The sequence below is a fragment of the Rutidosis leptorrhynchoides genome, chromosome 3, assembly GCF_046630445.1.
Source record: "Rutidosis leptorrhynchoides isolate AG116_Rl617_1_P2 chromosome 3, CSIRO_AGI_Rlap_v1, whole genome shotgun sequence".
NCBI classification, from domain to species: domain Eukaryota; kingdom Viridiplantae; phylum Streptophyta; class Magnoliopsida; order Asterales; family Asteraceae; genus Rutidosis; species Rutidosis leptorrhynchoides.
This window is the reverse complement of record NC_092335.1, coordinates 15,202,092-15,215,408: the sequence shown is the minus strand read 5'-3', so window position 1 is coordinate 15,215,408 and position 13,317 is coordinate 15,202,092. Positions and strand designations below refer to the sequence as shown.

The window sequence follows — 13,317 nt, the reverse complement described above, 5'->3', positions numbered from 1 at the left end:
CACGCTCCCAATCGCATACACCCTCATGCGGTCATTCAATCTCGCCTCTCACTCTCTCAATGAAAGCACGCAGCAGTCATAGCCGGATCTTCTCCTCGATCGTCTTCACGATCGCAACACTAGGGTTTTTACCTACGGGTCTTGTAGGGTTTTTCCTCCCTTTGCCGTCGATAGGATCCGACTATCGACTGGCGGGAAATTCGTTGGCCATCCTCCCGAGATCATCATCTCGGGTACGGGTTATTCACGGTAACCGGACCGGAGATCAACGACGTTGACGCCTAAAAAAACCCTTTCGCATTGATGTTCGTGTGTAGGTCTTCCCTTGGAAAAAATATGCCTGAACAATTCGCGCCCACCGTGGGGCACGATGCATTATGTCTCGTGTTTCTACCGTCTATCGTTCGGTTTGAGAAGGTTTGTCTTTTCTTATTGAGTTTTTAATTCGTTATATGCGGTTTAAGTACATGAATATTTAGCGCAGATGTTCGCGCGCTTGCGCAACTGTCCACACGCTTTTGTCCAGGTTACGCACGCTTTGCGCACAGTTGTCCGCGACTTTAGACGCAATTTTCATGCGGTTTTACGCATGCTAGTTCATGCAGTTTCCCATGCATTCTGCATGCGGTTTTTTGCGCATATGTTCGCGGGTTTACGCACAGTTGTTTGCGCAGGCTCCTGTGAACTTATTTTCCGCAGCATAATGAGAAGTTCGATACGATACTTGACAAAAATATCATACCGAACTTGGGGGACTTGATGACGTAGGGTTTGGCCCAATTAGGGTCTACGCAATTAACTTGGGCCCCAAGTCAAGTAACCCTAATTCCCATCTATAAATATGGGGCAAAACCTACATCAAATTCACACGCTCCCAGTCGCATACACCCTCATGCGGTCATTCAATCTCGCCTCTCACTCTCTCAATGAAAGCACGCGGCAGTCATAGCAGGATCTTCTCCTCGATCATCTTCACGATCGCAACACTAGGGTTGTTACCTACGGGTCTTGTAGGGTTTTTCCTCCCTTTACCGTCGATAGGGTCCGACTATCGACTGGCGGGCAATTCGTTGGCCACCCTCCCGAGATCATCATCTCGGGTACGGGTTATTCACGGTAACCGGACCGGAGATCAACGATGTTGACGCCTAAAAAAACTCTTTCGCATTGATGTTCGTGTGTAGGTCTTCCCTTGGAAAAAATATGCCCGAACAATTCGCGCCCACCGTGGGGCACGATGCATTATGTCTCGTGTTTCTACCGTCTATCTTTCGGTTTGAGAAGGTTTGTCTTTTCTTATTGAGTTTTTAATTCGTTATATGCGGTTTAAGTACATGAATATTTAGCGCAGATGTTCGCGCGCTTGCGCAACTGTCGACACGCTTTTGTCCAGGTTACGCACACTTTGCGCACAGTTGTCCGCGACTTTAGACGCAATTTTCATGCGGTTTTACGCATGCTAGTTCATGCAGTTTCCCATGCATTCTGCATGCGGTTTTTTGCGCATATGTTCGCGGGTTTACGCACAGTTGTTTGCGCAGGCTCCTGTGAACTTATTTTCCGCAGCATAATGAGAAGTTCGATACGATACTTGACAAAAATATCATACCGAACTTGGGGGACTTGATGACGTAGGGTTTGGCCCAATTAGGGTCTACGCAATTAACTTGGGCCCCAAGTCAAGTAACCCTAATTCCCATCTATAAATATGGGGCAAAACCTACATCAAATTCACACGCTCCCAGTCGCATACACCCTCATGCGGTCATTCAATCTCGCCTCTCACTCTCTCAATGAAAGCACGCGGCAGTCATAGCAGGATCTTCTCCTCGATCGTCTTCACGATCGCAACACTAGGGTTGTTACCTACGGGTCTTGTAGGGTTTTTCCTCCCTTTGACGTCGATAGGGTCCGACTATCGACTGGCGGGCAATTCGTTGGCCACCCTCCCGAGATCATCATCTCGGGTACCGGTTATTCACGGTAACCGGACCGGAGATCAACGATGTTGACGCCTAAAAAAACTCTTTCGCATTGATGTTCGTGTGTAGGTCTTCCCTTGGAAAAAATATGCATGAACACTCTCTTAATTAAAGATAATTGTTATAATTCAGTAGACTTATAACTAATTTTGACCTAAGCCTATACAATCCTTAAATATGAGAGAGTAGTAATGGAAGAGAGAGAGTATATTTCTTATATGTAAGAAAATGGTGTGTATATGTGTGTTCATTATCCACATATATATAGTACAAATTTTACTATCCATATTTGACTAATTACCATCCATATTTTACTACTAAATTTACAACACTCCCCCTTGGATGGTAATTTTTTTTTAAAGAGCAATTAATACTGCCTCGTTAAAAACCTTGCTAAAGAAAACCCAGTGGGATAAAACTTTAGCTAAGGGAAAAAGAGTGCAGCATAGAGTTGACTCCCCCTCAAGTAGACAACGCTGAGTCGTCACATCTTTTGAACTTGCCTCATGCCAATATTGTGAATGTATGTTTTGAAAAACAGCGATTGACAGTGCTTTGGTATAAAGATCAACAGAGTTGTTGATTGAACGTATCTCATTTTAATCTGGTTGTCTTTTACGAGATCTTGAGTATATGAGAAGAATCTGAGGTTTTCATCTGAAACTGTATCATCTAAATCTTTTATGTACAAGTTTGGTCCACGTGATTTGTCTACAGTCTCCTTCATGGTTTGTTCAAACTGTTGTTTCAATTCCTATTCCCTTTCAGTTTTTTTCTGAGCCTTACTAATATACCATTCTTTTCCATCAAACTTATGACCGTTGAGACTGTTTATAACTTTAGCGCCTCGTCAGCATTTATGTTTTGTTCTGTCATTTTTTGATACTCTTCTTTCATTTGTACTATGTAAGCTGTATTATCTTCATAGATAGTTGTTAGGCTTTTATAGCGTTCTAGTCCACAAGAATAAATAATGATTTGTATCATTGATCTCAACTAAAATCATTCCCAAGTAGCTTCATGTAATGCAATCACTTCGGCATGATTTGATGATGTTGCAACAAGTGTTTGTTTTGAGAACGTCATGATATTGCGGTGTCTCCATTTAGGAATACATATCCAGTTTTGAGATTTAGCTTTATGTAGATCAGATAAATAATCTGCATCTGTATAACCAAACAAATCTTGTTTCGAGTTGTTAGAATAAAATAATTATAAATCAGTAGTTCCCCGAAGGTATCAAACTATTTGTTTGATCCCATTCCAATGTCTTTTGGTATGGGCTGAGCTGAACCTTGTCAACAAATTAACTGCAAAATAAACGTCAGTTCTTGTACAATTTGTAAGATACATAAGAGCTTCAATTGCATTAGGATATGGTATTTCTGGTCCCAGAATATCTTCATGATCTTCACATAAATTAAATGGCTCAGTGTCAACATTAAGTGATCTAACAATCATAAGAGTAGTTAATGGTTTTGCCTTGTCCATATTGAAAATGTTTTAAAATCTTTTCTGTATAAGCTGTTTGATGTACAAGTAAATCATTAGACATATGCTCAATTTATAAACCAAGGCAATACTTGGTTTTTCCGAGATCCTTCATTTCAAATTCTTTCTTTAGAAGTTGAATGACTTCATGAATCTCTTTATTTGTACCTATGATGTTAAGATCATCAATATAAACAGCTATAATCACATATCCGGATGTTGTTTTCTTAATGAAAACACATGGGAAAACAAGATTATTTGTATACCCTTTGCTTATCAAGTAATCACTTAATCGGGTATACCACATGCGACCCGATTATTTCAACCCATAAAAATCTTTGTGATTTAATGGAATACATTTTCTTGTGTTTTGCATCAGATGCTTCTGATACCTTAAACCCTTCATGTATATTCATGTATATATCATTATCAAGTGATCCATACAGATAAGTAGTAACAACATCCATGAGATGCATTTAAGTAACTATTAGGTTGATTAAGTATCTAATAAGTAATTGTATCCATTACAGGAAGATAAGTTTTCCTTATAACCCATTTTCGGTCTTTGTGGGAAATCTTGAGTTACAAGTCTAGTTTTGCCTTGTAACTTTATTTGCACATTTCTTTTTCGGATAAAAATTCATTTGTATCCCTTACGTTTCACATCTTTAAAAGTGATAACGATTGATCCGAAATTTTTTTTATTGAGCGATTCTAGTTCAGCTCGTAATGCTCCTTTCCATTGAGCTCAATCATATCTATTTTGATATTTAATTACAGATTTTGGTTCTAGATCATCATCTTTAATCATGATGTCATTGTAATATTATATGAAAATATCTCATCAAGATTTTTCATTTCATTTTGGGTTCCATAATATTGCATAAGTTATCGCAATTTATGTATTTACATTTATCAATATCCTCTGCAGAAGGAATATTGATTTATGGTTCTTCTTGAACACTTTCTTTTACCTCATTATCAGCTGATTTTCTTTTTCGAGGATTTTTATCTTTGGAACCAATTGGTCTCCCACGTTTCTGGCGTGGCAAAGACTCATGAGTGACATTATTGCCAGCTTTTAGAATTTCAATTCTAGCTGAAGCATTTAACGCTAGTTTATATGATTTAGTCACTCCTTTTTGTATCTGTAAATACATCGGGTAATTTATTTGCAAGTTCTTGCATATGTATTATTTTTGGACTTTCTTTTCGCATTCTTTTGTGCGATGATCAAGATACATTAATTTATGTTCACATCATGCAACATCTTTTTCTTTATTACCCTTTTTTTTCCCACCCTAATATAGGGAACAATTTTTTCATTATAATGACAATCAGCAAAATGTGCTGTAAAAACATCACCTGTCATGGGTTCAATATATCTTATAATTGAATATGTTTCATGTTCAACATATATGCTCATCCTCCTTTGAGGACCCATTTTAGTGTGTTGTGGTGATGCGATAGGAACATAAATCGCACAACCAAATGTTCTAAGATGGAAAATATTTGGCTCTCGACCAAAATTAAGTTGGTAATGGAGAATATTTATGACTTGCACTTGGTTTATTGCGAATTAATGTCGCATCATGTAAATTTACATGTCCCCATATAAATATTGAGAGTTTTGTACTCATTTCTAATTGTCTAGTTATAAGCGTTTATCTATTGATTCAGCTAAACCAATTTTGTGTATGCACATGAGCAACTGGATGTTCAACAACAATCCTTGTAGACATATAATAATCATTAAATGCTTGAGATATTAACTCATCAGCATTATCAAGTCTCATCCTTTTAATGGTGTAATCAGAATAATGTGTTCTCAATTTAATAATTTGTGCAAGAAACTTTGCAAATGCCATATTATGGCTTGATAACACACAAACATGAGACCATCCGCTAGATGCGTCTATTAGAACCATGAAATATAAAAATGGTCCACATGATGGATGAATTGGTCCATATAAATAACCTTGAATTCTTTCAAGAAACATTGGTGATTCTTTCTCAATATTCATTTCATTAATTACCATATGTGCTTTTCATTAATCACCATATGTGTTTTTCATTAATCACCATATGTGTTTTTCATTAATCACCATATGTGTTTTTTCATTAATCACCATATGTGTTTTTTCATTAATCACCATATGTGTTTTTTCATTAATCACCATATGTGCTTTTCATTAATCACCATATGTGTTTATCATTAATCACCATATGTGCTTTTTCATTAATCACCATATGTGCTTTTCATTAATATATCCTTTTTCGTTCATTTTATCAAGTTTGCAATACCTGATACAGTATTTATAATTCCTTCAGTTGATTTCAAATTAATGACATATTTCTTAGATTTTGTACTTTAGCAGTATTCAAATTAAAATTTCAACAAGATAATCAAAAAAATCTATTACCTGCAAACAAGTTACAATTCGCAGTACGTAAAAGATAACACCTAATAAACATATGTGTTATGGTTTAAAATTATTTATTTAGGGGTGACACATAACAAGCTATGCATCTTAGAAAATTCAGGTCATTTAAGTCTGAAGGTAGCTTAGGGTTTACTTAATTAAGATTTTTCAACAGATTCACTCACGTTTTCTTTTCAAACCAAACCCCCATAAGTTTGTAACGTCACATGGTGTAAACTAAGGAGAGGGCAAACGTACTTCTATAGATTGATTTTATCGGACTAAAACAAATAAAATTAAAATTATTACATCGAGTATGTTGGCGTGAAAAACGAACTAAAAATAGTGAATATACGAAGTACCAATTTGACAACAAGAAAAAGTTTCCACGTATACGGAGGATCGTTGCTCTTTTTTTTTTAATTTTAACTAAGTAGTACGTACGTTTTTTATATTACGGAGTAATAATTTAATTAAATATATGCAAGGAGACATGCAGAATGAAAAAAAGGAAAAAAAATAGTTGATCCACATCTTGTGTCACCTGTTTTGTAAAACATTATTAAATATAAATGAAGTTACAAACAGGATAATCATTTCCATATTGATAAAAACATTTAATATAGAAAATAAAGGTTGTTACATCTTTATTTTTAAGACTAATAAAAGTATATATCTATATCACATCGATTCTTCTTTTAAGAGCTTTATTCCATACCAAGCCTAGTGAAGAAGACAGCGATATTGACTACGGAGTACTTTTTATTTGAATGTTCAGAAAATCATAGCATATATATATATATATATATATATATATATATATATATATATATATATATATATATATATATATATATATATATATATATATATATATATATATATATATATGATGATTTTACTTTATATATTTATATAAATAAATATAAATAAGTTTCTTTTAAAATCCATGTTAAGCTTTCAAAGATATACATTAACATTTTTTAACTCAAATATAAAAAAATATATATCTAAAATCTAAATTGTAAACTATAAATTTTGTTACGCTTATGTCAAGTCTTTGATTATTACTGTGTAAGCTCTATTATTGCCATTAAAGAATTCTCAAATTCTTCAATTTGGCGCATGTTAGCATGGGAAGGTGCACATTAGCAACTAACCAAATGAATCCAAATAATCAGTCCTTTTTAAAGGGACCCATTCCCGTGTAAATCGGGGTCATGTTCGCCATCCTCCCTATCTCCCTATGTAACACATTTTTTTTTTATATTGTACTACCCATAAAGCATAATGTACATTATCTTAAACTCATGTGCCTTTTTTTTTTTGTTATTGTACCATTGCAAAATCCAGCAATTGGTCAATATTTTTATGAAGCATAATATACACTCTCATGATAAGTTCTTTTATATGGTGCTTTTTGTTATAATGACTTGTTAATAGTATATATATATATATATATATATATATATATATATATATATATATATATATATATATATATATATATATATATATATATATATATATATATATATATATATATATATATATATATGTATGATTATAATATCCCACCATATGATTGTTTCCTTTCTATTTCCTATCCCAATCGACCACCATTATTTCCAACGAACCTCATAATTGAAATTTGTGCTATTAATTTATTTACTATTTAACTTTTAAGATTATAAATTTAAGAATAAACATTAGTATGCATGAAATAAATAATGATTAATTGCATAAGTAATCATAAATGTTAGATAACATATAAAGACCCCATCGTATTCGTATTGATCGGAATTAATCTCGACCCATGGTACCGTGTTGTCAAATGACGTGTTGCGTACATAAAGTACCGTGTTGTCAAATGACATGTTGCGTACAATCATGAGGTCTTATTAACATAAATATAAATGTTAGTGAAGTTAATAAGAGTTAGATTACAGAAAATATAATTCAGGCGGTATAACCGGCCATATATAACTTAAATAACATAAATATAAATGTTAGTGAAGTTAATAAAAGTTAGTAAACATAAATGATAGTTAGGCGACAGTGTCGACCATATATAATTTAGGTGGCAGAGCCAACCATATAATAAGAACAATACAAATGCACTAAGAACTTAATAAAAATTAGTAGTTCAAAATGTTAGTAGTCCAAAATTTGATATGTCCGAGTCTGAAAAACCTTAATAATTTCATACCTTGATTAGTGACTCGTGATCGTTTGAGATATCCTTTGATTACACTAAGCTCTTCGTGCTGATAACGTGTTATAATTCAGTAGACTTATAACTAATTTTGACCTAAGCCTATACAATCCTTAAATATGAGAGAGTAGTAATGGAAGAGAGAGAGAGTATATTTCTTATATGTAAGAAAATGGTGTGTATATGTGTGTTCATTATCCACATATATATAGTACAAATTTTACTATCCATATTTGACTAATTACCATCCATATTTTACTACTAAATTTACAACAATAATATGTTTGTTGAAAATAATATAAGGAACAACCTACCAGTTTAAAGACTTACATAACCCCAAAATTAAGCATTACGGAAGTCGTAGTTAACACTAATCTGTCCGAACTACATATATTTATTCATCATAGATCGATCGAAAGAGCTTCATTCATATATAGATCAATTAAAGGTTGGAAATTTGCATAGTCAGACAAAAACTTAAATGTTTAGGGCGGCCTACCAATCTTGAATAACCCAAATCATACGTTTACAACCAGACATAGACCACATACAATACAATAGACTTATCAAAGTACACAATGGGCTGTTTTTTCCATGCAATTACAACGCAAATACTCGGAAGTATACTAGTGTGAATATAAGAGTATATAGAGTGATACATCGTGTTAATGATTTAATCTAGCAACTACAAATAAGAGATTTGTTGTTATTTAAAAAAAAAAAAGATGAGTAATTCAAAATTGGTTTATTCTGTACTCGTTTTCTTTTGTTGTTTTACTTGTTCCACAGTTTCCTCTTATTTCTTCAACACCAGCTTAACTACAGAGCATATATTTAAATGTCCTGCTCAACAATCCCGGGCTCTGCTTCTCTTTAAAGACGACCTCTTTGAAGATATCTTCTCAGATTTAGCTACAGATTATTCCTCATGTAAGAATTGGCTTGGTGATGAAGGTTACCATCCAATTACAATGAACTGGAACACAAATACAGATTGTTGTGATTGGAAAGGCGTTACTTGTGATCACTCCACAGGTGATGTTATCGGTCTCGATATGAGTTGTGGAATGGTACTAGGTACCATCCTTCCTAATTCCACCTTATTTGACCTTCCTCGGCTACAGAGACTCAACCTCGCTTTCAATAATTTTGAAGGTTCCCAAATTCCAAATGAAATTGGAAGGTTTTCAAAAAGTCTCACACATCTCAACGTCTCAAAATCTCTGTTTTCCGGCAAAGTGCCAACAAACGTCACACTACTTCATAATTTGGTGTCTATTGATCTCTCTTCGAACGATTTTAGTCTTGAACCTCACGTTTTCTTAAGCGTGCTTGGAAATTCTACTTCTTTGAAAGAACTATTGCTTAGTGATGTTATTATCAATTCAGCTTTACCTACTTTTCTTAATATATCTTCTTCTTCTTTGAAATTATTAAATCTTAGGGGGGCAAGATTGCACGGAAAATTGCCGGGTTACTTTTTCAATATTTCATCTTTGGAAAAACTCGACTTGTCAGGAAATCAGTTCACAGGCCAAATCCCTATAGAAATCTCGCATCTTCCTAAACTGGTTTCGCTTGATCTTTCTTCAAACCATTATTTGAGAATCAAACCTAACGTTTTCAACAATCTCCTTAACAGTTCGACTCTTATGAGAGACCTTCGACTTCATGATGTTAATATCTCATGGGTTTTACCAACTGAGCATATAAACATCTCTTCTTATTTGAATTACTTGGATCTCGGGAACTGTAGTTTGATGGGGTCCCTTCCCAAATCTCCACTTAACATAACACACCTCACTTATCTAGACTTGTCAAACAACAAACTTAACGGGGCACTGTCATCTTGGTTGCTTGTTCTTCCCTCTTTAGTATATCTCGATCTAAGTAATAACATCTTCAATGGGGATGTATTCTTTAATTCGTCTGCTCTTCCCGCATTACAAAACTTGAATCTTGGTAAAAATCAATTAGTTGGCCGGATTGATCAAGCCATCATTCTGAAACTCTCCAACCTCACTTTGTTGGACCTTTCTAATAATAATTTTGGCAGTGACTGGGGGTTAGATACGTTATTATCAAGTCTGACGAACCTTTATTATCTTGATCTCTCATACAATCATTTTTCACTTACGACCAATAATGCTATTCATTATGCTAACCATAATATTCGGTTCTTATATTTGGCTTCTTGCAAGTTAAAAGAGTTTCCGATGTCCTTAAGATACATGATAAGTCTATTCAGGTTAGATCTATCTAGCAATGAAATCAAAGGAGACATTCCTATTTGGGCACGAGAGATAGGTGATAACTATTACCTGAATATGTCGGATAACTTCTTCCCAAACAGGTTGAATTTCTTGAATCTCTCGCATAACTTCATAACAGGATTACCACAATTTCAACATTATGGACTTCAATATTTATTTCTGCAGTCCAATCAGATTCAAGGACCATTCCCTCCATCAATTTGCAACATGACCAATTTGCATTCACTTGATTTGTCCGAAAATGGCTTTAGTGGAAGGATTCCACAATGCTGGGTAAATAATACCTATGTTTTTGCAATGGATTTAAGCAATAACGATTTTAATGGTACAATTCCAAACATGTTTGGAGATTGTGGATATTTAGAAGGGCTTATTTTGAAGGGAAATCGATTTCAAGGAGAGTTGCCAAGTTCCTTGTCTAAATGTCAAGCCTTGAAAGTACTTGATCTTGGAAACAATCTCTTAAATGGTAGATTACCTCACTGGTTAGGACATCTTCAAAACCTGCAGGCTCTTATTCTAAAATCAAACAATTTTTATGGTCCCATTCGAACCTCTCCAATTGTCGAATCCCCATTTGCAAGTCTGCGAGTACTTGACTTATCACATAATGGGTTTGTAGGTCAACTACCTCGCAAGTATTTTGAAAACTTAAAGGCCATGATGAGTGGTCTAATGAGCACTAATCTTGAATATTTGCAAATTAATGGTGAGTATTACTCTGTTGTTATAAGTGTGAAGGGCCAGGATCTCGTATTTGCCAAAATTTCTGTTGACTATAAGATTCTTGATCTATCCAGTAACCGATTTGAAGGGGAGATTCCAAATATTATTGGAAATCTTACTTCGTTGATAGTGCTCAACTTATCCCACAATAACCTCACAGGTCGGATTCCACATGATTTTGGGAAGCTCAAATCAATTGAATCGTTGGACCTATCTTGTAACAGACTCACTGGGGAGATCCCTCAAAGCCTTTCAGAGTTGACATTTCTTGGGTTCTTAAATCTCTCACAAAACCAACTCGAGGGGCGCATTCCATCCAGTACACAGTTTAACACATTTGAAGGGTCATTTGGAGGGAATCCAAAACTGTGTGGGCTTCCGTTGCCCAAAAAGTGCAATAAGAATCTAGATGAATCACATACCGAAGGGGAAGAAGTTAGAGATGAGGAAGAGAATGGGTTTACATGGAAAGTGGTGATATTAGGATATGGTTGTGGGACCCTATTTGGATTCGTGATAGGATATCTTATGCTGTCGACCGGAAGACCAAAGTGGTACACTTCAATTACAGATGCAGGGGAGCGTATGATCTTGACACACCAGAAAAAGAGAAGACGTATCATATACATAGGAAGTTGAAAGGTTTTTAGTTTTTTTTTTTTTTCGTCCCCTATTATTTGCAGGGCAACATGTGATCCAACGGTGTTGTTTTTTGAAACATTTTTAGTGCGGTGAAGTTGTACCTTACTAAATATGCATATTCTAATTTACTAGAAAAGATGCATGATGGATTATGATATGCCGTATAAGTAGCTGAGGTCTATGAATGTCCATGGCGTCACGTGTTGGTGATACACTGATACTTTCAATGTGATTGTAAAACTCTAAACTTTGCCTCGGGTTGTATTTTGAATCTTGAAGATACACGATATATGAAAATCTGATGTGGTTTCTTGTGATTCCAACTTATTCGATTCCCCACCATTGTAATTGTCTGTGTATTACGTTCGATCTTTATGTTTTGTCGATTCAATATTTGCGCAGTTGTACATGTATTGTTGGTTTTTATTTGGTTTCCATTTATGTGGAAGTTTTAGCCCAATGTTCCAAGCCCAACAAATTTAGGCCCAAAATGCTTGTTGACTTGGTCAAGCATCCTAGGAATTTTTAAACTCCAAGTGTGCAGCTGGTTTTTATTATCAAAAAGCAGAGAGATCAGAGATAAATCAAGAAATAGAGTGAAAACCCCAATTCCCGTCTACAGTGACAGCAGGCCAGAAAACCTTCGATCCCCGGAGATCCGACCGTTGAATCTTCTCAATTTTTGGGCTGTGTCTTCCTGACATCAGTGCAAACATTTTCAATCGTTGAATTCGTCTAATAAGGTCTGTAGGTTGTGATTTTTCTGCTGGAACAGAGAGCAGATTATTGGGTGATTCATTCATCTTTTGTCTTTAATTTCTTCATATACTTGTTGATTATTGTTGTTCAAGAGTATGATGATGTTGTATGCCTCTATTTGATCTAGAGAAGGATTATTGTATTGCTCTCTTTGTTGATGATAGTGGAATTTAAGTGGCTTACGAGTCCCGTGGTTTTTACTCTCGATTTTGAGTGGTTTTCCACGTAAAAAGTCTTGTGTATTTAGTGTGTGCTTGATTATTGTTTAGCTACTAATTTGGGGACTGATTTGGGTTGGATTTGATATAGCTTGTTTGTTAGCATCCTCACGGTTTCATACGGGTGGGGAAATGTTTGTCAAACGGGTTAGTTTCCGCTGTGTAGATTGCTCGTTGTGACTTACTTTTCCTTCAAATTGGTATCTAGAGCTTAAGGTTATTTGATTGACTTGTGTGAAAGATGGAAGCTAATACAAGTAAGATGGTTAGTTTAAATGGTTCAAATTATCATGTTTGGAAAGGTAAAATGGAGGATCTTCTTTATGTGAAAGATTATTATTTACCTGTTTTTACTGAGAGTATGCCTGAGGGTAAGTCTGAAGCTCAATGGAAAATTTTGCATAGACAGGTATGTGGGTATATTCGGCAGTGGGTTGATGATAATGTAGTGAACCATATTACTGGGGAGACTGATGCTAAAGCCTTATGGAAAAAGCTTGAACAGTTATATGAACGAAAGACTGGGAATAACAAGTTGTTCTTAATTAAACAGTTGATGGGTTTAAAGTATCATGATGGGACTCCTAT

At 35.0% G+C, this 13,317-nt stretch overlaps 1 protein-coding gene across 1 annotated transcript; it reads left to right on the top strand.

The window, feature by feature from the left end:
- The first annotated feature begins 8,784 nt into the window (after window positions 1–8,784).
- LOC139899587 (receptor-like protein 49) lies at window positions 8,785–12,161 on the top strand. The gene has a single exon (XM_071882402.1). The coding sequence runs from the start codon at window positions 8,837–8,839 to the stop codon at window positions 11,747–11,749; it is 2,913 nt and encodes a 970-aa protein (XP_071738503.1). The 5' UTR covers window positions 8,785–8,836; the 3' UTR covers window positions 11,750–12,161.
- The last annotated feature ends 1,156 nt before the right edge of the window (window positions 12,162–13,317 follow it).

Coding starts and splice junctions, on each gene's coding strand:
- LOC139899587 (XM_071882402.1), top strand. CDS start 8,837: ATGAGTAATTCAAAATTGGTTTATTCTGTACTCGTTTTCTTTTGTTGT.